General features: G+C 48.0%; 2 protein-coding genes across 2 annotated transcripts in view; one reads left to right on the top strand and one right to left on the bottom strand.

Moving 5' to 3' along the window:
* Positions 1-18,486, bottom strand: part of PPME1 (protein phosphatase methylesterase 1) — a 33,909-nt gene extending 15,423 nt beyond the window's left edge. The window contains exons 1-3 of the mRNA XM_061351344.1: positions 18,289-18,486; positions 2,792-2,886; positions 217-308 (exon numbers count right to left, since the gene is read on the bottom strand). Coding sequence (XP_061207328.1) covers positions 217-308; positions 2,792-2,886; positions 18,289-18,386 — 285 coding nt within the window. The 5' untranslated portion in view covers positions 18,387-18,486. The remainder of the gene's footprint in view (positions 1-216; positions 309-2,791; positions 2,887-18,288) is intronic.
* Positions 18,487-20,038: 1,552 nt separating this feature from the next.
* C2CD3 (C2 domain containing 3 centriole elongation regulator) overlaps positions 20,039-25,186 on the top strand; it is a 53,013-nt gene continuing 47,865 nt past the window's right edge. Inside the window, 6 exon segments of the mRNA XM_061351356.1 lie at positions 20,039-20,054; positions 20,057-20,377; positions 21,137-21,294; positions 21,872-22,065; positions 23,299-23,516; positions 24,430-24,562. Of these exon segments, the coding sequence (XP_061207340.1) occupies positions 20,039-20,054; positions 20,057-20,377; positions 21,137-21,294; positions 21,872-22,065; positions 23,299-23,516; positions 24,430-24,562 (1,040 nt within the window).

The raw sequence follows: 25,186 nt of genomic DNA on the forward strand, positions 1-25,186 counted from the left end.
AGCCTTCTGGAAAATAAATGGGTATGGTACGAAGAGAAATGCCTTAGAAACTCACAGGAGCTATTTAGAAGACCTGAATCAGGTACAAACCAGATCTAAGAGAGCTTCTGAACTGATTCTCCTGTGTTTAACATAGCTGAGAGGTGAGTTGCCTTCCACATTACCATGACTATATTCACGTAGATACATACTTGCATAAAGCAGCAGGTTACTTACAGTAAATACAGCCCAGGAAAGAGCAGAATGGCCTCCACCATGTAAAAGCAGCAGGACAGGCCCCTCCAATCCACTCTTGTAAATTCGAAAAGTGTATGAACAGTTAAGGACATTCCACAGAGTTACTTGAAGTCTGAGTCTATTTTAGAGTCCCCAACACCCAAGAGAGGTTTGTTTCCACCCTTGTGCACCCAAGGCCTGATATGACAAGAGGAACCGGCCTCAAGCTGCACCAGGGCAGGTTTAGATGGAGCTGAGGACCAATTCCTGCCCCAGAGGGTGCTCAGGCATTGGAACAGGCTGCCCAGGGCAGGGCTGCAGGCACCGGCCCTGCAAGAGTTCACACCCCATGGAGACGAGGCCTCAGTGCCATGGGGCAGTGGTGGCCTTGGCAGTGCTGGGAGCAGTTGGATTGGATGAGCTGAAAGGGCTTTTCCAACCCAGTTCATTCTATGGTTCTATGATTTTTCCTCTTATCAACAGGCATGTGCAAGCATAACCTGGACAAAATGTAACTTGATTTAAGCTTTAAGAGTTGTTTTCCTGCTGCCCAGGTCTCCTCTTCAATGTAATCCTCCCTGAATGATCTTTAAGGTCTCTTTCAACCCAAACCGTTCTGTGACTCCATGAAAAACTAAAAGAAAAAGCAAACCATGACCAGCACTTTGGAGCATGTTTTGGTTTGGTGTAATTCCTTATGACTTCCAAGGAAAACTGAGAGATAAGCCAGGAAATGAGACTTTTAAGGCAATGTAATTACTCTCTGGAACACACACAGCAAGGATGCTTCACCAGAGCAGCTAAAATCCCTTACAGTATATATTTAGATGGAGAAAAATCAGTTGAACCATCACTAAAACCAATGTCACCTAGGGAAAGGCGCAGAATTGGAAGTCATGAGATGTGTGTTCAGTGCCCAGGACTGTGACCAACAGATCAGACAAGACACTTCACCTCCTTCCACTGTTCTCCTGTTTTTGGGGTGAACAAAAGCATCCTGTTGAACCCAACCCTGCTTGCTGCTGTTACTGATGAGGCTGTTTATTGGTTTTCTGCAGTTCCCTTTGGATCTGCTGTTGGCAAACAGCTCATGCAGGTGCTCCCTGTGGCATTTCAGTTATGCTGTGTCAGCTTAAGCAGTTTCTTCAGCTGGGGTCTGTCCACATGACATCTGATGGAATGGTAGCAGGTAGCTCAGGCAGACCAGTGGGCACCAGCTACACTCATGAGGTCAGTAGACATTTGTCCACAACCTTTCATACAGGAGCTCAAACTTCTGTTAAAGGGAGATGAATAGATCCCAAACAACTAAGATTAGCTTAAACCTGGGATGCTTATGGACATCACCTATGCAAACAGGTCCGTTATCCTTTTCATTTTACTACTTATGAAGCCTCAGGTGTGTGCACAGCATTGACATCAAAAGCAGACACGGTGCAAAACATGGAGAATTAATGGTATTAACTGGAAAAATGCCTCTTGTTAACAGAAAATAATGACAAGTTGAGCAAAACAACATGGAGAGAGAATTGTCTCGTCTCAAATATGCTGCTGGCATTAGAGACTCAATTCTAAATTGACTGGCATTTGGAGAAAAATAGCTTGGAAGGTTACTCTTCCTAATGGCCAAGCTAGAATATGCATGCTTAAAAAGGATGCAACTATTAAAACTGCAAGGTTGTGTTATTTAAACACAGATTACAACGGTTTCATGTTGTAACTAGGTCAGAGACCTTGAAGTACCTCTCAAACCTGCTTTTGCCAGAGCTGTAGGCAAAGGTAAGACTGATAGGAAGCCTTGTCCCAGCACCTGCACACACTACGCTTGTTGGGAAGCTCCCAGTAGCAAATGGGATGGACACAACAGCAATCTGAACACCTAAAAGAGGATGACTGCTATTAACTGGATTAAACTACAGCTGAAGAGTAACAAAGAGTCAGCTTGAAAAGGAGTATAGAAGAAATATGAATGTTTGCAAAGGAAGCAGAGACCTTGGAGATGAAACCACTGCAGTCAAACTTGGTTTGATGCTGCCAGAAGACTCTATTATGGCATCAAGTCCTTCACCTTGGTCAGAGTAAGAAGTTTCCCAGTCTGCACACAAGAGGGTGGACTGATAATCTGAGGTGCAAGGAGGGACCCACACCTTGGGTGTGTATATATGGGAACTCACATGCTGCTTCCTCCGTGCCATTTGTGTTAGTGGGAGCAGCATGAGTGGTTCCCATACAATCAGATCATAGAATCATCCCAGGTTTGGGTTGGAAGGGACCTTCAAGCTCATCCAGCTCCAACCCCCTACCATGATAGGACATCTTCCACTACAGCAGCTTGCTCCAAGCCCCTGTGTCCAACCTGGCCTTGAACACTGCCAGGGATGGGGCAGCCACAACATCCTCACTGTCAGTTTAGAAGGGATAGCTCTACTTACTGATACTGGCTGCTGCAAAAGAAGAAATGAAAGATGAGTAGTGGTACATTAAAAAGTTGAAAAGAACCCCAATAAACTAAATAACACATAAAACTGCTCCAGTCACTCAGAGGAAGAACAATTCCATCTGGAAAAAAAGGATATATCCTTGCCAGTCTCATTTTCTACCACGACATCCTCCATAGATTCAAAGTACTGGCTCCAAAGCACTGGTGAAAAGTCACGTTTCCTTCCAGGGCTGCAAGACAAAAAAACATCAGTAAGAAAGAGGTATTTTTAAAGTCATTCATTTAAATACAAGTGTCATTAGATTCACTGAAGAGAACACAGCAGAGTTACACACCAGTTGACTAGAAGCAAATGATGTTACTGAAATTCCCATACAAAACCAGTGATTTCATTATTGCTAAGGAAATCCTCCCCTACTTTCCTGCCTGTTACTCCTACGAAGGAGATCACAAAGATGCTCAGGGTAAGTACTGAATACACAGAGGGAAGAGTATTTTTCTTGTAAACTAATACCAAGGAAGACTGGACCATGGTGTTTTAGACTACACAGACCTCAGCCAAGGGAAAAGAAAAAGAACAGGGCACAGAGTGATGCTGCTCCTGTACAACCTCCCCACCTGCAACCACACATCAGGTGCTCCAAAACACAGATAAAAGTTATTAAATCACAGAACCCCAGACTGGTTTGTGTTGGAAGGGACCTTAAAGCTCCTCCATTCCCAACCCCTGCCATGGGCAGGGACCCCTTCCACTGGAGCAGCTTGCTCCAAGCCCTTGTGTCCAACCTGGCCTTGAGCACTGCCAGGAATGGGGCAGCTACAGCTTCTCTGGGCACCCTGTGCCAGCGCCTCAGCACCCTCACAGGGAAGAGCTTCTGCCTAAGAGCTCAGCTCAGTCTCCCCTCGGGCAGGTTCAAGCCATTCCCCTTGGCCTGGCCCTACAGGCCCTTGTCCCAAGCCCCTCTCCAGCTTTCCTGCAGCCCCTTTAGGCACTGGAGCTGCTCTAAGGTCTCCCCTTCAGGAGCCTTCTCTTTTCCAAGCTCAGATAAAGAAAATACCCTTCTATTTAATGGTCTTGCTCTAGCCTTACAGCAAGCCTGATGCTGGCATGACGTGGAGTGCTCAGGAACTCAGGAAACCATCCTACATTTATGACTTACCCCATGAATCATAATTGAAGGAAAAAGAGGAAGTCTTGCTCAGAAGTCACCTTGACACCACAGCATTGAAATGCAGAGTGCCAGCTATTTGCTAATGATTACTATTACCTTATGTGTATTACCTGTTGGATTACAGCTTTCCTAGAAACCTCCTCTTAGTTATAAAAGCAGTATCACTCAACTGGAGAGTCAACCTGTTCCGAAGGCTGAGTGGCTGCAGAACAACTATGGAGAGAACTAAGCACTGTGTTATATAGAACAAACATAGCAACACTGGTGGGAGCAGAACACACAAAAGCCACCAGGTTGAAGTTAGCAGCAGGAGCATGTTCTAATCACAGTATTCCTGGAATTTATTGCAATGGCTAAAACTTTACCATATTTGTAAGCAGATTTCTACTTCAATATTGTATGCAGGGATTGTGAAGGAAAAGAAAAAGGTTAATTAACTCAGGATGTGCTCCCACATCTATCCTTTAACTATAAGGATTATGAGAACAGCATCACAAAAAAACCCACTTTGGTCCAGAGAAGGGCAGCGGAGCTGGTGCAGGGTCTGGAGCCCAAGTGTGATGGGGAAGGGCTGAGGGACCTGGGGGGTTCAGATGGAGAAGAGAAGGCTCAGGGGGGACCTGATGGCTGCCTCCAAGTGCCTGAGAGGAGGATGGAGCCAGGAGGGGCTGGGCTCTGCTCCCAAGGAACAAGGGATGGGACAAGAGGAACCGGCCTCAAGCTGCACCAGGGCAGGTTTAGATGGAGCTGAGGACCAATTCCTGCCCCAGAGGGTGCTCAGGCATTGGAACAGGCTGCCCAGGGCAGGGCTGCAGGCACCGGCCCTGCAAGGGTTCACACCCCATGGAGACGAGGCCTCAGTGCCATGGGGCAGTGGTGGCCTTGGCAGGGCTGGGAATGGTTGGACTGGATGAGCTTAAAGGGCTTTTCCAACCTGGTTGACTCTGTGATTCGATGTTCTTAACAGCTACACAGACAACTGCCTGTGACTCAGAAAATATATACTCATGGAATGGTTTGGATTGGAAAGCACATTAAGATCATCCAGTCCCAACTCGCTGCCATGGGCAGGGACACCTTCCACCAGAGCAGGTTGCTCCAAGCCCCATCCAACCTGGCCTTGAACACTGCCAGGGATGTTCTTCCTGGACCTACAGCATTCTTTGAAAGGCTGAGGTTGGAATGTGGTATTTTTCCTTGAATCTGAGAATGAGATTAGGCTGAGACACTAAGAGAAGTTAACGTTCTCTGGCTTGGTGTAGGTGTGTGACATCTCATGTAACCAGTATTTGACAGGAACAGCACTGAGGTCTGGAAACCCACAGAAGTGAATCTGGACCATTCAGGGGGTGGTTGGTTCATGTTTCATATTCTAGAAATAGCAGGGGAAACAGGAGCTTTGTTTCCACACAACTGAAGAGCTTTGCCTGTTCTTTGCTACGTCTTTAGGAAGCCAGGAATAGGAGAAACTCCCCTCAAGAGGGATTGTTCCCCTGTGAAGGTCTTTCACCCCCACACCAAGGCTTGATTTCAATACTCTCCCCTGCCTGCCTCCCCCAGAAGAGATGAAGTGCAAAAAGGCTGTTAAAACGGTGCTCTGTTACTCATCCTGTATCCTGGGCTCCAATGTAGCCTAATTATGTTACTGCCAAAATTAAGCACTACTCTTTTAGCCTGGCTGAGTGACTGCGAGCCTGAGAAACAGCTTCTGTAGCAACTGAGTCATCAGGAAAATTCTGATTGCAGAGCCTTTTGTTAGCAATGGGGATACAAGGAGAGGGCACAGCTGCACCTTTCATAGAGCCACAGAATGGGTTGGGTTGGAAGGGACCTTAAAGCTCCTCCAGCTCCAACCCCTGCCACGGGCAGGGACCCCTTCCACTGGAGCAGCTTGCTCCAAGCCCCTGTGTCCAACCTGGCCTTGAGCACTGCCAGGGATGGGGCAGCCACAGCTTCTCTGGGCACCCTGTGCCAGCGCCTCAGCACCCTCACAGGGAAGAGCTTCTGCCTAAGAGCTCAGCTCAGTCTCCCCTCGGGCAGGTTCAAGCCATTCCCCTTGGCCTGGCCCTACAGGCCCTTGGCCAAAGATGCCAGCACAGCGATGCTCTGGAAAGGGTTAAGCAGTGAACAGGTTACATCCTGCCTCCAAATTTTCACTATTAGAGGACTGGGATCTCCAGAGGCTGCATCCTCAGCACTGTTACACTCAGGATGGGCAGCTTCCATTAGCTCATCACATAGAACAGAAGCCACTTCCAGAGCTCCTTCCACAGCATCTGTGACAGCAGTGCCATGATTCAGCTGGGCTTTAAGCACAAAGGATCAGTCCTCTTTACTTTTAAGCCCACACTAAGGTAACATATGCCTGTTCTCTACAATATTCATGACTGTATAAACCCATCTTGCCTGGTCCATGTAGTTTTCAAGCTGAGATTCCTACTGTATGTATTGTCCCCTTGCCTGGAAGCCATCCCAGCGCCGATCATGCGCTCCCTCCGTACCATTTCTGGTTCTTGCTGGAGATGGAGAGAGCTGCCCACAGCTTGGATCATTTCCCTTCTCCACTTTGAATAGGCAGGATGTGCAGTCAGCAACAACAAATTTCATCCCCATTAGAGATGTGGTGTTTCACTGCAGGCAGACTTTGCTGCAGCATGTCACAGCTGGTTTAGGTTGGACTGTCCTCAGTAATTGTGGTGATTAGGAAATACTGTCATCATCCTGGTTACAGCTCTTCCAACATGATCCATAAATCTGGTAAACATCAGGAGCCCCCTGGTAACCTGGGACTGTGAGACCAGGAAGTTTATAAGAGGACTCTCCTTAAGGGAGGCAGAACAGGGGAAATCCTCAAGCAATTTGCTGGGTAATTGTATTATGGGAGATGAAGAGTTGTGGTGGTGGGAGCGAGCCCAGAGGAGGCCATGGAGCTGCTGCGAGGGCTGGAGCAGCTCTGCTCTGGAGCCAGGCTGAGAGAGCTGGGCTGGGGCAGCCTGGAGAAGAGAAGGCTCCTGAAGGGGAGACCTTAGAGCAGCTCCAGTGCCTAAAGGGGCTGCAGGAAAGCTGGAGAGGGGCTTGGGACAAGGGCCTGTAGGGCCAGGCCAAGGGGAATGGCTTGAACCTGCCCGAGGGGAGACTGAGCTGAGCTCTTAGGCAGAAGCTCTTCCCTGTGAGTGTGCTGAGGCGCTGGCACAGGGTGCCCAGAGAAGCTGTGGCTGCCCCATCCCTGGCAGTGCTCAAGGCCAGGTTGGACACAGGGGCTTGGAGCAAGCTGCTCTATGGAAGGGGTCCCTGCCCATGGCAGGGGTTGGGATTGGAGGAGCTTTAAGGTCTCTTCCAACTCAAACCAGGCTGGGATTCAATGAAGTCAATCATGTTTTTGAAATGAGGTTAGTGCATGGACAGCCATTATTACACAAGGGAAGGGAACACAGAAGCCTGTTAACATTAAACCCATACTGTGTAGGAGAGGTACAAAATCACATGAATCACAAGTAGGCACAAGTCTGGGATATTTAGCATCAAAATTCCTCATAACAAAAAGCAGGAACTGAATCTCTTGCAGTTGCACACCAATGCTACAAGCCCAAAGTGCAATAATGCGAAGCAGCCTCCCTGATGATACTGGGCTCAGGATCTATCCCAAACATCAACCCCCATGTTACAGTTTCTACCAGATTTTTAAGCATTCAGGACTTCCAGAGGGAATATTAAACACAACACTCACCAAAATCAGGTACCAATATCCAAGCCACACAGAAAATATTCATCAGCCTGCACAAGCAAGAGCAGGTATAGGAAGACTTGGAATTGTTCTTTTCTGACAGATGAAGGACAGATCTCAGAGCTAACAAAGTCAGAAACCCAGGAACAAGGCAAGGAACCACATTAATAGGACAGGACACACGGTCCTGTGATGGACAGCAAGAGCATGGTGACCCTGGTTGTGGTGTGATCCTCAGGCATCAAAGGACAGCCTCAGCTTGGAGCACAGACTGTACGTCTGCTGCATGAGGCACTGGTGCCACCATGTCTGGAATACTGTATCTGCAGCTGCATCAATAATTTCAGGATAGAAGTGAAGAGGATTCAAAGAAGAGTAGAAATAATCAGGAGTGGAGAACAGGATGTAGAGCTTTACAGAGCCTCATCTGGTCAGAACTTGAGCAAGCTGCTCTAGTGGAAGGTGTCCCTGCCCATGGCAGGGGTTGGAACTGGATGAGCTTTAAGGTCCCTTCCAACCCAAACCATTCCATGATTTTGTGAAACACAATGCCAGGCCTATGTGGGACAGGGTGGCAGAGGAGAAGTAAAGGAGTAAGTTAAGTTGATTCCATCTCCATTGCTCAGAGTGGAGCTCTTCAGCTCCTTTTCTCCAACAGATGTTGTCATGAGGTCAGATAACCTGGAGCAGTTGGTGTCAGTCTCAAGCCCTTAGGTTGACCTCTGGCAGCTCCTTCTCCTGGAACTGGCAGACAAACAGAAAAGGTGACCCTGCAGTCACCAACAGCACTGACACATAGAATCATAAAATGGTTTGGGGTGGAAGGAGCCTGAAGAGTTCCAATCCATGGCAGAGACTAGATCTTCCACTGCACCAGGTTGCTCCAAACACCATGCAACCTGGCTTTGAACACTGCCAGGGATGGGGCAGCCACAGCTGCTCTGATCTTCCAGACCTGTCCCCTACCTGACTAACTGCAAGGCCACCCAAGCACAGTACAATGGAGAAGATGAAGTTGCAGAACATTAGGAGACAGACTGCTCCTCTCAGTAGCAGCACAAACCCACACAGGGCTGGCCTGATCACACTGAATCTGTGAGGCAACTATTAATGAAAGGGTAAACTTTGCTCGGTTCCACTTTGCCACCCCTAATTCCTGAGAAGTGAATTACATTGGTCAATGTTCCACATCCTTTGCTTGGAGAAAACCTGAATGGGAAATAAAAGCAACAAACAAACCCAACAAGGGCACAATCAAAAGACTTATGAGCATTTCTGTATCCCATTCCTGACAGTAGAGATCCAACATAAGGACCACAGCTAAAACGCTCATGCACAAGGCAGGAAGATGCCAATACCAAGACAGATCCATGAGGATTATCTAATGGATTGCAAGAGGAACCCATGATAACAGAGCCAAGCCCTTCCCTGGGAACTTGACACTGCTTTAGGTATCAATTGATTTAGCATCATCAGGCAATGCTTCAAATTTAGTCTAACAGGAGTTGACACCCCCAGAGAAGAAGTTATTTGTGTGTTGTATGTAAGTATCTGGGAATAATACATATCAGAACTCCAAGGTCTGCAGGGCAATTAGAGCAGAAAGCAAAGAGCAGCTGGGAATTAAAAACCTTGGTCCCCTCTGATGCAAATATCTGTAGCCTGGAGAAGAGAAGGCTGCGTGGAGGCCTCATAGCAGCCTTCCAGTATCTGAAGGGGGCATATAGGGATGCTGGGGATGGACTCTTCATTAGGGACTGTAGTGCTAGGACAAGGGGTAATGGGTTAAAACTGAAACAGAGGAAGTTTAGATTGGATATAAGGAGGAAATTCTTTCCTGTGAGGGTGCTGAGGCACTGGAATGGGTTGCCCAGGGAGGCTGTGAATGCTCCATCCCTGGCAGTGTTCAAGGCCAGGTTGGACGAGGCCTTGGGTGATATGGTTTAGAGCGAGGTGTCCCTGCCCATGGCAGGGGGGTTGGAACTGGATGATCTTAAGGTCCTTTCCAACCCTAACCATTCTATGATTCTATGAAATAATGCTGGGAAAAGATACGTTAAAAATCTCTGATTTAATGCTGAATTTAAGTCAGAATAAATGTGTAGTTGTCCACAAATCACCTGGTGATGGCAGAAGGTTGGGCAGTGGCTGAACGCAGAGGAAAGAATTCTTCCTTTCTGAAGAAAAGAATTAATATCTTTGATTCATTCTTTTTCTAGAGCTTCTTTTTTGTTAGTGATACAGCAACACACCCAAAATTAGAAGCAAACCCCATCAACAGCAGCTGTGATTTTGCACCTTCCTTTGCTGGAGCGGTATTTTGCTGACCAAATATTTAAACAGAGAGGGCTAATCACTGCTTTTGAAAGTCTCCATCAGACCAAAGCACAAATGGATCCAACATAAGCATTTCTCTAGAATGCTCCTTATGCTCCAAGCCAACCTAGGAAACTGGAATCACAAAGCAAATTCTGGGCACCATCTACAGCTTGTTTTACCCTATTGTGCTGTCTGTCCTCTTCATCATGTAAGGAATATGTGCACATAGAATCATAGAATAGTTTTGGTTGGAAAAGACCTTAAAATCACCCAGTTCCAGCCCCCTGCCATGGGTAGGGATGACTCACTCTAAATCATGTCACCCAAGGCTCTGTCCAACCTGGCCTTGAACATATACTGCAAGAGATCCTGGAGCAGTAGGAGCCCATGTAGCTCAACAAACCTCTCATCAGTTCTTAAAGGGGTTTTTGAGTTATTTTCCTAAAACTGAAGAGATTGCACCAAGCAGGGGAAGTATTTTTAGTAATCCCTTTTTTTCTTTTTGCTTACTGAAAGACTGTATTTAAAGCTACTGAAGTGTTCAAGACCAGGTTGGCCACAGGGGCTTGGAGCAAGCTGCTCCAGTGGAAGGGGTCCCTGCCCATGGCAGGCAGTTGGAACTGGATAAGCTTTAAGGTCCCTTCCAACCTAAATCATTCTATGAGTCTATATTTGTACCTGACCAAAGCAAATCAAACAATCTGTATGTAAGAAGTACCATAAGTGAGAAGTCGTATTTGGAAATATTAAGTTGACAAGACCAATATTGTAAGTTCTGCCTTAAGGATGCTGATTACATAAAACTGGAGCATCCCAGACTGGTTTGGGTTGGAAAGGACTTAAAAATCATCCAGTTCTAACCCCCTGACACAGGCAGAGACACTAAGAAGGTTTCAGGGGAAAAAATGGCTTAAAAAGGGAGAAACCATTTGGAATTATCATAACTGAATGGCACAGACTGATCCCATCAAGCCCTTCTAGATAATTAAAAGACCTTGGGAGATCCTGGAGGCCTGGCAGTGTTCAAGGCCAGGTTGGACACAGGGGCTTGGAGCAAGCTGCTCTAGTGGAAGGGGTCCCTGCCCATGGCAGGGGTTGGAGCTGAATGAGCTTTAAGGTCCCTTCCAACACAAACCAGGCTGGGATTCTATGATCATACATCATTCTTATTCACATACTGGAAGTGAAGAGCAAACTGTCTTTCATATTCAAATCCCATCCAGATCCTTAACTCTCGTTGCTGGCTCTGTAAGCAAACATGGGCTAAACTTGAGACACAAAATCCAACAGCAAATGCAGCAGCTGCTGCAGCCTTCAGGAGCTGCTGAGGGGAGGGTCTCAATCCTTTGGCTTCACCAGTGACTTTGCAAGATCCTTTATTCCATTTCCCCACAGAACTCTGACCATAAAGTTTGATTTTATCTCCATTGCAACCAAGCAATTCAAACGAATCACTTTCAAGATGCTGACGATTCCAAACACAACCTCAGATGAGTTTGCTCCTTAAAATAAATGAACATTGAAAAACGAAGCTCAAGTTCTTCTTGGTGTGATTTTCACGTCCTCCTCAAGTCAAAGAGAAGCATAAAACATGATTCAGCTGGATAATTCTCTTGGAGAGCACTTAATACAGCCACGATAGTGCTATAGCATCAAGGGAGGGTACTGCTGGGTGCTGTACACACACATGTAGCTGCAGGGAGCAGGGGGCTGTAGTTTAGGGGAAGCAAGGCAGCAGAAATCAACGTGAGGTGCTATGAAATAAGATGGAATCCTAAGCACACATCTTGTGCTATCACAAAAAGCCAGTCCAAACACTTCTGCAGCAGCCATTTTAACTAGACAGGGGTTTTACTTAGATATTAACATCAGGGTTTCACACAGTCAAGGATCCAACATCCTGCTGTTTGCATTTTCGCATGTACCATTACTTTGGAAGTGTGGAAAGAACAGCAGCTGAAAGCAGAGGCAAGATGAAGACTGATGGATCAGAGCACTCAGCCTCGTGTTGCAGTCCCACAGGCACAGCAAAGTGGACAAAGCTCTTTGGTTTGACCACTTTGCTCGAATGAGATTCCCCACTACAGACACATGAAGAAGTGAGTCCAAAGGAGGGTGCTGAGGCGCTGGCACAGGGTGCCCAGAGAAGCTGTGGCTGCCCCATCCCTGGCAGTGCTCAAGGCCAGGTTGGACACAGGGGCTTGGAGCAAGCTGCTCCAGTGGAAGGGGTCCCTGTCTCAGGCATGGACACCTAGAGAAGTCTCTTTTCACCCATTTCAATGCAGTAATAGATGCCATTTTATTACAAACCACTGAAACATGTGTTAACCTTTTAGCAGTGAATTACCAAAAAGACTTAAAACTTTATTATGGCTGAGAATCCTCAGTATAAATTGCAAAAGTTCATTTTCAGAACAAATAATCTCAAGAGTAATCTCAAACAATGGTTTTAAAAGAGCATCCTGGCTTGTAACTTGTCTTTCTGTTCAAGGATGACTGAAGCTTGAGAAATCTCAGTGCTGCAGTAAATGATTTTCCTATTTCCCTATAGCAATCTTATTTGCCCCACTCTCTGCTTCTTATGATCTGCTTTCAACCACAGCACAGTCACGATAACATCATCTGCCTGGTTGATGAAGGATAAAAAGAGAGTGTCCAACATGATACTAAGAGGTGCGCTGCATTTAAATGCTTGCATTGCATGCAAAGCATTTAGCTATGGAAAAATTAGCTTGCCAGCCCTGTTGGATATTAAGTTTAAACCCATCTGAATGGCCCTTCCTTCAATTCCAGAAATTCAAGGTGTAGAAATAAAACAGATTCATAAATATGAGATGCTCAACACAGCAAAATAAAGAGGACTTTTTCATTTTTAATTATTCCCTGTAAAAGTATGAATTTTAAGGACTATTTCACTATAGGCTTTTATATTTGTAGCACCATAAATCACACTCATTTTTCTCTGTACAACATATCACATTCTCTTGTGGTGGCCTGACTATGGAATCTTACACTTGATTGTATTCAAGTGAATCTTAGTAAGGCTAAACTTAGCTAAACCTAGGTAGAAGTAACTTGAATGCAGAGCACACACAAGCAGCCACACAGAACTGCAGCCCACAAGCTGAGTAGAGAGTCAGAGTCACACCACCAAAATAATATAGCCCTGCTGAGATGTGTGAATGAAGTTCTCCTCTACAAGCATAGATGAAATAGTCTTTCCAGTTCACAGCTGTGTGAAAGCCTCTGTTGAAGCTGCACATCCAGGTTTGGGCACTGCTGTCCAACAATAAATCACAGCTTAGGATGAGATCAACAGCAGAGATCAGAGATGTTGGAGGGAGAATAAAAGGCAAAGGAACAAAGTACCGAGCCTGCAGGCTGCTTGGGTTCAGAAGCAAGGGTCTGGATGATGCTGATATCCAACCACAGGTGTCTCCTGTGAGACTCTTCACCAGAGAGAAGTAAATGAGCCAACCACACAAAGGCAGGTTGATGGTTCAGTCCCCTGTACTCCTGGCAGACAACTGCATTGATTAAGTATCAGAGGCAAAGCTCCTGCCACACCAGCATCCATCCCTCATGTTGATCTTCAGGCAAATACTGGAGCTCTCCTACACACTGCCCTACCCACTTGGGAGGGATGGTCAATACCATTTTAAAAGCCACCTCAGCACCCTGCAGAACTCTGTTCCATCCTTGCTTTGCAACAACAGCCATGAAACAGCAAAACTTCACCCATTATTTGTACCTTGCTGTCCCTGTATTCCATCCAGTCCTTGTCACCTTTTCACACAAGTCACAAAGCCAGGTTGGACACAGGGGCTTGGAGCAAGCTGCTCTAGTGGAAGGGGTCCCTCCCCGTGGCAGGGGTTGGGGCTGGAGGAGCTTTAAGGTCCCTTCCGTCACGAACTACTCTGTGATTCCATGATAAGTCTCTCTGGATGCGGGTGTTCTCACGTCACACATGCACTGTCTCACACAACTGGAACATCACCCATAAAGGGATTTACTAAATGTCAGAGCAGTAAACCAAAAATACAACTGCACTACACGACTACAATGTGCTCACAAACCCTGCAGCTTTGAAGGGGAAGGACATGGGAATTCTTGTTCCTTATCCACAACACTGGATTTCATACCAATGCTTTCAAACGTTCTGAAAGGAATAAGAGTGTTACAGAACTGTAGGAAATAAACCTCTTTTCATGACCATTTCCCTAATAGAAAGTGTTCAAAACCCATCAAACATTGGCAAGATAGGAAGCTTTATATAAATTCCTGTATAGGATTAGCACTAACAATCACTGCACGAGCAGAAATACCCTACAGGTGTACAATGATAGATGTCCATCATCAAACCCATTCTAAAGTCCCTGGAAGTGCTCAATTAGAAGTTGCTTCTTTACCTGTGCTGAGTAAGTGAAGGAACAAATATCATGAGGGCTTTGCCAGTGTCTCATGCAGGCAGGAATTTAATAGCCTTTATTTCTGTCTTATTTCTAACAAGAATTAGCACCAGGATGGATTTTCGCTAATGACAAAACTGATGTGAAAACACATCCCGCAGCAGGGCAGCATTTTGCAGGGACACAGCCAATTAGAGGCACATAAAAAACCATCACCTCCTTCCGCTTTACTGACTCTTGAGGTCCCGCAGCATAGCATAGATCCCCCTACACCACAGACCCTTGTCCCAAGCCCCTCTCCAGCTTTCCTGCAGCCCCTTTAGGCACTGGAGCTGCTCTCAGGTCTCCCCTTCAGGAGCCTTCTCTTCTCCAGGCTGCCCCAGCCCAGCTCTCTCAGCCTGGCTCCAGAGCAGAGCTGCTCCAGCCCTCGCAGCAGCTCCATGGCCTCCTCTGGCCTCGCTCCAACAGCTCCAGGTCCCTCTTGTGCTGCTGCCCCAGAGCTGGATCAGGGCTGCAGGGGGGGTCTCCCCTTCACACAGCAGAGGGGCAGGATCCCCTCCCTGAGCTGCTGCTCACACTCTGGGGGTGCAGCCCAGCACACGGTGGGGTTCTGGGCTCAAGTGCTCCCTGAAGCCAGGTCATGGGGAACTTCTCCTCACCCAACACCCCAAGTCCTTCTCCTCAGGGCTGCAACAGGATTTTCATCCTGTTTAAGGCCACCTTAGCACCAGTGTTGAATGGTTTTATGTTTATTATTATTTAGGAATACCTCGCTCAACAAGCCGTGTGTCATGGTGTGCGGTTATGGTGCCTCAGGTGTACACACGCTGCATGGAAAGAATTAGATGGGCGCTGACAGAGTTTACAGTGGATGAGCTAGTAAAAAGTACATTCAAAACTGCACAAAATAACCAGAAGGGATGAGACTCTAAAATTAAATGGGATGAAATGAGAACTTTTTTCTTCCTTTAGAAATACTGTGGGTTTGCAGACTGTGCACAGCATAAGAGTTGGTTTGGTTAACTCTGAACAGAGCCAGCAGAATTAAATAGTGTATTGAACATTAAATCCAGCCTTGTATGCACCATGTAGCTTTCAGCACAGTCCTGTGAAACACAAAACTCTCCACAACACAAATGGGTGGTTTAGTGGCTTGGTTTTAACCCCTTGGTTTGATATAACATCAGGAAATAGAGCCCCTGAGTCTCGGTTTCAGGTAACTGAGAGATACAGGAGAGGGAGGACACAGCAGCCCTGAGAGGGGAACCCCCTTCCAAAAGTCATCCAAAACCTCTTCTTCCTAATCTCTATGCCTATTTCTCTACTAACAGTACAAATTAATCCTTAAATACAACTTTATTGCTCAGCCTCAAAGCCATGTCATTAAACACATGAAGCTTAGCTATAAAATAATTCATATTAAAGGGAGTATTTGATGAAGATGTGTTAGTATTAGTTCATATACCTACTACATCAATTGCATTACATCTCTCCAAGTATCATGCAAATAATAAGGTGTGAAATAAAGGTTTTAAAACTATGTTTTAAGGAGAGGAGAAACAGTCCTCTCCCATCCATAAATACTAAACAGCTTATTTCAGTCCCAGCCCTGTAGCTGCCTTTTCCAGCAGTTCTTTCAGTTATCTGATTTCATGCACCAAGGCAAAGGAGATTTCCTGTAGGAATTGGAGGGTATTTTTATCCTCCAAATGGAGCACTTTGTGTCATGCAGCTCACACATGGACCTCACAGAGGGTAGAGCTCAGGCTGCTGCTGCTCCAGAGGATCAACCCCTGGTCTTTGGGGCAATCCAGACCTCCGATTCCATACTGTAACAATGAGCTTTGATCAAAAAGTCACCCAGTCCTGAAATCACCTTTTCTTTAGGTGTAATAAAACCTCCATGTCCCTGCCATTCTGCTTCAAGCTACACTTTGGCACAGGGTTCTCAATGTGTTTTGTCACAGCTCTCCTGAGCTCAGCTCCCCACAATTACTACCAGCTTCCTTCAGTTTGCAACCGCAACTTCCATCTCTGCAACCAAGCCACAGCCCTGCTCCAAGGAATTCTTTACTATGAGGGTGCTGTGGCGCTGGAACAGTGCCCAGAGAAGCTGTGGCTGTCCCATCCCTGGCAGTGCTCAAGGCCAGGTTGGACACAGGGGCTTGGAGCAAGCTGCTCCAGTGGAAGGGGTCCCTGCCCATGGCAGGGGTTGGAGCTGGATGAGCTTTAAGGTCCCTTCCAACACAAACCATTCCATGATTCTGTGATTATCCTGCTCTCCTTTTACCACAACCAGGCACCTGCTTGGAAGGACAAGGTTCTCCGCACACCTCTGGAAATGAAGTCACTACATTCCTTCAAAGCCATCCCATTTCCAATCCCTCTGACTCAGTGTTAGAGCTGCTCTTCTCCAGTCAGTCCTTTTGAGGACTAAACACTGGTCAATCTTCTCTCAGAGGTTCCAAAACATATTCTCCTGCTTAAACCATCTGACAGCTGTATTGGACTATCCTATCATCTGAAGCAGGGACTTCAGTCACTTGGCAGAGTTCACCTCCTGTACAGCTCCATGTAGCTGTCTGCTGCTGAGGAGTAACACTTAAATACACCCCTCTCCCCCAACCCTGCTTTCAGCAACTCTTCAGGTACCACCCAGCAAAACCACGACACATTGGATCCCCCCTTCAAATACAGATGGCAAAAGGAGTTGAAGAAAAGAGCTGCTGAAGAGCAACCCCAGCACTCTTCATACAGTGACACCTTTGCCTGCTCCATCGCCAAGGAGAAGGGGTTGGAGAAGCCAGGTACTGGTGCCATTCTGGGGGAGCAGGGTCACACTGGTCTTTCCCATCATGGCAGCATCCAGGGTCACCCACCATGCTGCTACCCTAACCCCCCCCAAGCAATCAGCACCACAGCCCCTGATCCTTCCCAGCAATGTGTAACCCTCACCCTAAAGCACCCCACAGCTCTGCTAAAGGACAGAGCCCCTCAGCCTGCCCACACATGGGGAACCCTCTCCCCTCAGCTGCCACCTTTCAAAGGGGATCCCCTGCTCCTAAAACACCCCCAGTAATGAGCACCATCCTCTTCAGACCTTTTCCCAAAATAACCTCCCCTCTCTCCAGACCCCCCAATAACAAGCACACACCCCTCCAGACCACCAGGAATGAGCACCATTCCCTCCTGATCCCCATAAAACAGGCACTCTCTCCCTCCAGACACCCCAATAACGAGCAGCCCCCTCTCCAGACCCCCAGTAATGAGCACCCCTCTCTCCAAACCCATCATAACGAGCACCCCCCTCTCCAGACCCCAGTAATGAGCATCCTTCTCCCCAGACCCACAACCACGAGCATCCCTCTCTCCAGACCCCCAGTAATGAGCACCCCCCTCTCCAAACCCACCACAACGAGCATCCCTCTCTCCAGACCCCAGTAATGAGCATCCTTCTCCCCAGACCCACCACGAGCATCCCTCTCTCCAGACCCCCAGTAATGAGCACCCCTCTCTCCAGACCCCCAGTAATGAGTACCCCTCTCTCCAAATCCACCATAACGAGCACCCCCCTCTCCAGACCCACCACAACGAGCAGCCCCCTCTCCAGACCCCAGTAATGAGCATCCTTCTCCCCAGACCCACCACGAGCATCCCTCTCTCCAGACCCCCAGTAATGAGCACCCCTCTCTCCAAATCCACCATAACGAGCACCCCCCTCTCCAGACCCACCACAACGAGCATCCTTCTCCCCAGACCCACAACGAGCATCCCTCTCTCCAGAGCCCTAATAACAAGCACCATCCCCACCAGAACCCCCCGATAACGAGCACCCCTCCCTCCAAACACCCCAATAACGAGCACCCCTCACTCCAGTCCCCCAAAACGACCTCCGCTCTCTCCAGACCCCCGGGTAACGAGCCCCCAGCCCCAACTGCCAGCGAGCCCATAGTATCGAGCATCCCCCCCCGCCATCACCTCAGCCGCCGCCTCCCTTCCCCCACCTACCCCATGCGCATCTTGGAGCCGGACTGACCCCCGCCACCGGGCAGCGGGGGCCGCGGCGGGAGGCGGCCGAGGTGCAGCTGCTTCTCCAGAGCCGACATGAGGGAGCAGGAGGCGGTACCAGACACAAGGACACACCGCGGACCCCCCGCCCCGGGGCTCGGCCGCCGCCAGCCCCCGCTCCGCGCCACCGGAAGCGGGCTCCCCACTCACAGCGCCGCCGCGCGGCACCACGGGACGCGCAGTCCGCCCCCGCGGGTACCCGTAGCGCGCTCCCGAGGCATTGTGGGAAATGTAGTCCGCATCTTCGTAAAGGGCTACGGGGGCGCGGTGCATGACGGGAGTTGTAGTCCAGGAAGTGCGGCTCAAAGGAGGCGCGTCCCGCTCCCGCTCCCGCCCAAGCGGCGGTTGCCGGGCGGCCTGAGGCGAGGCGGGATGCGGCAGAAGAGGCCGAGGGCGATGGGCCCGGCGGCGGGGGGCGGCCGGCGGAGGGGAGGTGGGACGGGCCCCGGAGGGTTGGAAGGGCGGTGGCGTGGGCCGGGGACCGATGGGGGCCAGCGCGGAGTCCTGGTCAGGAAGCGGGGGGCTCGAAGCGCGGCTGTCAGAGGTGTTGGTACGAGCGGTTGTAACCTGGTTTGTAATGGGTCATAGAACCAGCTGGGTTGGAAAAGAGCTTCAAGCTCGTCCAGTCCAATCATTCCCAGCACTGCCAAGGCCACCACTGCCCCATGGCACTGAGGCCTCGTCTTCACGGGGTGTGAGCACTTGCAGGGCCGGTGCCTGCAGCCCTGCCCTGGGCAGCCTGTTCCAATGCCTGAGCACCCTCTGGGGCAGGAATTGGTCCTCAGCTCCATCTAAACCTGCCCTGGTGCAGCTTGAGGCCGGTTCCTCTTGTCCCATCCCTTGTTCCTTGGGAGCAGAGCCCAGCCCCTCCTGGCTCCATCCTCCTCTCAGGCACTTGGAGGCAGCCATCAGGTCCCCCCTGAGCCTTCTCTTCTCCATCTGAACCCCCCAGGTCCCTCAGCCCTTCCCCATCACACTTGGGCTCCAGGCCCTGCACCAGCTCCATTCCCTTCTCTGGCCCCGCTCCAGCCCCTCAATGTCTCTCTTGCAGTTAGGGGAGATAGTGGGTTAAAGGCACAACCTAACAGGATTCGATAGCAAGGTTCACTGTCTTACTTACTACATGGGTGAAGCACAGAAAGGGAAATCAAGGTAAAATCAAGCTAAAGCTTATTGATACTGGCCTGTTGAGTCACAAGGTTTGCTTTCTAAAGTCCTGATGGATCCTTGTTTCAGCCAGGTTTAGTCTGAGTCTCAGGCTTGGACAGCGGTTTATGTCTAATGAAAGAAATACAGGGACTAAGGAAATCCTCCTGTTGAGTCCTGAGGTTCAGAGTAGACCCCTTGCTTTTAAACCCCTGATGGAGCCTGGGTGCAGCTGGGTCTAGTCTTAGTCTCAGACTTGGTCAGCGCTTTTCATCTGAAGGGTTACAAGTGTCATTTAGCAGCAGTTTGCAGTTTTAAGGTAGACCTTGTAAACTGAGTCAATAGAATTTACTATACAATTGTTACAATGATCTATACACACATGCACATGCATGCATGAAGTCATGTCTATCATGGAGACTGGTTTGGGTTGAAGGGACCTTAAACCTCATCCAATTCCAACCTCTTGCCATGGTCACGGACACCTTCCACTAGAGCAGCTTGCTCCAAGCCTCATCCAACCTGGCCTTCAAGTCCCAAGACAATGGAGCAGCCCAGAGGATAGGGGTGGATTCACCACCACAGCCACTGACCGCTTGGTCCCTTGTCCCCACAGGTCTCAATGACATCCCTGCTTCCACCAGCCTGCCACCGCTCGTGGAGGGACCCTTGCGCTGCTTCCTCCGCTGCACCGTGGCCCGAGCCCTCTGGACGACCCCAAAGCCACCCTCTGCTGCCACTCTCGTCCGCCTGAGGTGGTGGGGGGAGACCTCTGATGGCACCGTCTTCCAGCCCACATCCCGACCAGGGCAGCCAGGGGGGAGAACCACCGCTCGCTACCCAGTCCGTTGCGGGCCCAGGCAGTTCGCTGCCTACCTGACAGGTAGAGATGCTTCACCCTCATCAGGGCCAGAGCCACATGGAACCCTGAAAGAGCCAAGCAGTTATTTACCCACTAAGTAACCCCTGTCCTGGTCTCACTTATGGCTTTTTTTAGGTTGGTTTCCTGATTTGGAAGGCTTTTAATCTCATCTTGAAATTGCTGGCATCAATCTCTAGTGTAAGCTTTAGCACTTTAGGTCTGCAAATTATTGAAATCTCCTGTAGTCCCCTAGTGTAAAGATTTGGTGATTTTTATTGTTATCCATATCATATTAAATAGGCATTTCAGTTTTTGAATGTGTGAAGAAGGGTGCAAAGCATAAGAAGATATCCAGAAGAGCTTCTAAGGTTGTTAAGGTACTTAATTTAGTGAGAGGTCTGCAGGAAATTAATGCAGGCCTGATGTCTAGAGTCTGTCTGAGAGATTGAGATGAAATTTTAGGCAGAAATTCTTCCCTGTGAGGGTGCTGAGGCGCTGGCACAGGGTGCCCAGAGAAGCTGTGGCTGCCCCATCCCTGGCAGTGTCCAAGGCCAGGTTGGACACAGGGGCTTGGAACAGCCTGTTCTGGTGGAAGGTGTCTGTGCCTGTGACAGGGGTTGGAACTGAATCAGCTTTAAGGTCCCTTCCAAGCCAAACCATTCCATGATTCTATGATTCTTTATTAACCCCTCGTATCTCTGTCACCTTAACAAAATAGTTTTGTGTCTAATTGTGATCACATTGTGGGAGACTGAATTGAAGGTGTTCCTAATTTCACAGATATGGGTGTGCTTGTCCTGGAGGTAATGACCAAACTGGACCATCTTCCCATTGGCAGAGCACAAATCACCAGCCTGTCCCAGCTTTCTCCCAGCCATCCCATCAGTGGGGTTTTCCCCATCATTTCACCCACATCTGATAAACTTGGAGAGCTGCAGGTACTCCTTATGGCTTTGCTCTTTGTAATTTATAAGTTATATTGCTTTAATATACATCTGCATAATGAGGTGCCTGGACCAAGCTGTAGTAGGTGCACTGCAGAGCTGGTCCCTGTCCAAGGCATTCATGAGCTCAGGTAGCAAATGGAATATGAATACTGAACAGTGTTGACTTTGTTCTCTTTAGGATTGTGTAGTTCAACTTTACCAAGTTGAGTGAGTTTTAACAGCAGATTTCAAACCAGATACTCAGTTCTAACACTTCCCCAGAGCCTCACTGGGCTGAAGTTATAGAAGATATTGAAATCTGGGATTAAGAAAGTGGAGTTCTCATTTACAGCCCCAGATCTGGGCAATTTATGCTACAAGATAGTTGCCTGTGGTTTGAAAAGAGGGAGTATAAAAGAAGTAGTTATAAATATGTCAGTTTTGTGATGTTACATCACTGCATGATATAAATACTACTCTGCATAGAAGAGCAGCAGTTTTCCATGGCATGACAAGTAAAGTTGAATGCAATGTGTCTAGGGCTTAATGAAGAAAAGAACAAAATGCTATTTCATATTCTGTCCCTCAGGTCTCACTGGTTCTAGAACCTCTGCCAGGACGGTACGACACCAGCAGCTCTATCCCAACCACAGATGGGAGTTTGGATACTGCTTCTGGAAGCAGCAAACCCCAAATTCTTGCTCCATCACAGCAGTCCAGGCAAACACGAGTGACTGTTGCTGACCAGGAGGCTGCTAACAATGGCAGAGCCTCAACTCACAGGTACCTTTTTGTTGCCAAAATGCTGTTTCATTTTGCAGCTCACACATTTTTTAAGGCTATACACTTGTGAGTTCTGGAATACTTCATCTTTCTGAATGTGCATTTCAGATAGAATCCAGAACACCCAGTGTTTCAGAGCTTGCAGGGACAGTTTCTCATCTGATACAAATCTACATCCTGTGTTGACTTAGTTTGAGCAATGGTAGTTGACACAAGAGGTGCCACAAATCTTTTATTGACAGCTTCAGTCGGTTTGTCTGATGGTATAAGTGTAAATAATGGGTAGAAGTTTAGGCTGAGAACACTGGGGCTGTTGAGCCTGGAGAAGAGAAGCTGCATGGAGACCTCAGAAGCAGCTTCCAGTGTCTGAAGGGGGCCTATAAGGATGCTGGGGAGGGACTCTTCATTAGGGACTGCAGTGATAGGACAAGGGGTGATGGGTTCAAACTTAACAGGGGAAGTTTAGATTGGATATAAGAAAGAAGTTCTTTACTGTGAGGGTGCTGAGGCACTGGAATGGGTTGCTCAAGGAAGCTGTGAGTGCTCCATCCCTGGCAATGTTCAAGGCCAGGCTGGACAGAGCCTTGGGTGCCATGGTCTAGTGCAACGTGTCCCTGTCCCTGGCAGGGGGGTTGGAACTGGTTGATCTTAAGGTCCTTTCCAACCCTGGCTATTCTATGATTCTAAGATTCTAAGTTAACATAGTGCATCACATTTCTTTTTGGAGTGTATACTGAAGGGAGGCAGCTGCAGAACTAGGGAAAATTTGAAGAGGTTTGACTCAGAGGTTGTTCAGCCTGGAGAAGAGAAGGCTCTTCAAGGGGAGACCTTAGAGCAGCTCCCAGTGCCTAAAGAGGCCAGAGGAAAGCTGGAGAGGAGCTTTGGACAAGGGCCTGCAGGGCCAGGCCAAGGGGAATGGCTTGAACCTGCTCGAGGGGAGACTGAGCTGAGCTCTTAGGCAGAAGCTCTTCCCTGTGAGGGTGCTGAGGCGCTGGCACAGGGTGCCCAGAGAAGCTGTGGCTGCCCCATCCCTGGCAGTGCTCAAGGCCAGGTTGGACACAGGGGCTTGGAGCAAGCTGCTCTAGTGGAAGGGGTCCCTGCTTGTGCTTGAGGTTGGGACTGGATGAGCTTTAAGGTCCCTTCCAACACAAACCAGTTCATAATTCTCTGATGATTCTATGAATCCTTTTCACCGATCCACTTGACTGAAATAATGTTTCTCTTTTTTAACAGAGGAAAGGACCATTTTCTCTTTCAAGAGAACTCTGAAAACATAAAGGACACTTTTCCTGCTTCTCATCACCCTCTGATTTTACCAGATGAATGTTTGAAAGCGAGTGCTTCAAATGAAGAAGTGTCATTTCCCACTGGTGCTGATCCTGAAGGACCTGCCAGAACAAACACTCGGGTGCTCTCTTTGCATAACCCAGCTACAAAAGACCTGCTTTCAGGTTAGTACATAGTCAGCATCATCTTTTAGATTTCACTACCGATAGCTCTTGATATTTCAGGCACCTATTTGGAGATAAAGACTTAAGGAAAAGTGTTTCTTTGCATGCTCTCAGCACATTATTTCAAACAGTCAATTATAACACAAATGTCTTTACTTAGAAACTACTGATCTGGTCTTGTTGGAAGATGGTTTGAGTATTCAGCTAAGGCAGAATGTGCTGTCCTAGCAGTATGCTGCTCTGACCAGGAGGGGTAAAAGAAAGGGAAGCTCAGCTTCACAGGCTGTTTATTCATGGACCCATCTGCTGAGATGGCCATCGAAGGTGCCACTCATGTGAAAAAAAAGAAAAACAAAACATGGAAGGGTTTCTGTGCCTGTAACTTTTTTGGATGGAAAATGTTCTCTTTTCCATCACCAGTCAGTTGAAATCATAGAATCATGGAATGCTTTGGCTTGGAAGGGATCTTAAAGCTCATCCAGCTCCAACCCCTTGCCACCAGCAGGTACACCTTCCACTGGAGCAGCTTGCTCCAAGCCCCTGTGTCCAACCTGGCCTTGAGCACTGCCAGGGATGGGGCAGCCACAGCTTCTCTGGGCACCCCGTGCCAGCGCCTCAGCACCCTCACAGGGAAGAGCTTCTGCCTAAGAGCTCAGCTCAGTCTCCCCTTGGGCAGGTTCAAGCCATTCCCCTTGGCCTGGCCCTACAGGCCCTTGTCCCAAGCCCCTCTCTAGGTTTCCTGCAGCCCCTTTAGGCACTGGAGCTGCTCTAAGGTCTCCCTTTCAGGAGCCTTCTCTTCTCCAGGCCCTTCCAACCTAAACCATTCTGTGATTCTATGATTTACTGTGTTTATAGATATTGCTTTTAAATTGCATTTGAATGCTGAGGTTTCATCCTTCTGCTCATCTCTCAGCTCTTTTGGATCAAGGCAATAAACTCCGTGATGCCATGGTTGTGTCTGCAATGAAGTCAAGCCCAGACATGGAAATTGAACTGACTGAAGTGTCTCCTTTTATAGAGAGAGATGATTTCAAAGCACCAGCCAAGTGAGTTTGGAAAGGGGGAAGTGAGGTTAAGCTCCAAACCATAAATTTTGAGGCCTTCTCAGGAAAACTTTTGGTGATGTATTTTAGGATTCTCATTCAAATGGAAAATTAATTTCTACTTGTGAATAAAAGCCTGATTTTGTGAATTGATTTTAATCATCATGTAGTAAAGCCTTGATTTAACTCACTGATTTGAATTTCGTTTCCCAGTATATTTGTATTTAGTACAGAATTATTTGATAAGGAAATATTAGATGTTGATAAGAAAATATTAGATGTTGATAAGAAAATATTAGATGTTGATAATAAGAGCAATGGAAGGGACATAGCAAATGAAATGGTACTTTAGCAGAGAGAAGAGGTTTTCAAAGGCAATAGTGGCATAAATTGAGTACTTCTGTGTATTCTGGTTTGCATCTCTTGGTGCCAAAGTACACATGAGAAGTTGAGTTTCTGTCTGTATTCTCAGAATGACAAGTCATTACCTTCTATACAACATTTATCAGCTGATTGCTAAAGTGTTTGTGCCTTTTCAACCCTAACTACACCTTTGTTTAGTACTGGGCTTAGGAAATGTTCTCAATCCAGTGGAATTTAGCAGCATTAAGACAGATGCCTGGTTTT

The sequence above is a fragment of the Neopsephotus bourkii genome, unplaced genomic scaffold (genome assembly GCF_033783945.1).
Source record: "Neopsephotus bourkii isolate Nb327-2 ecotype Australia unplaced genomic scaffold, CSIRO-AGI_Nbou_v1 NB_580, whole genome shotgun sequence".
NCBI classification, from domain to species: domain Eukaryota; kingdom Metazoa; phylum Chordata; class Aves; order Psittaciformes; family Psittacidae; genus Neopsephotus; species Neopsephotus bourkii.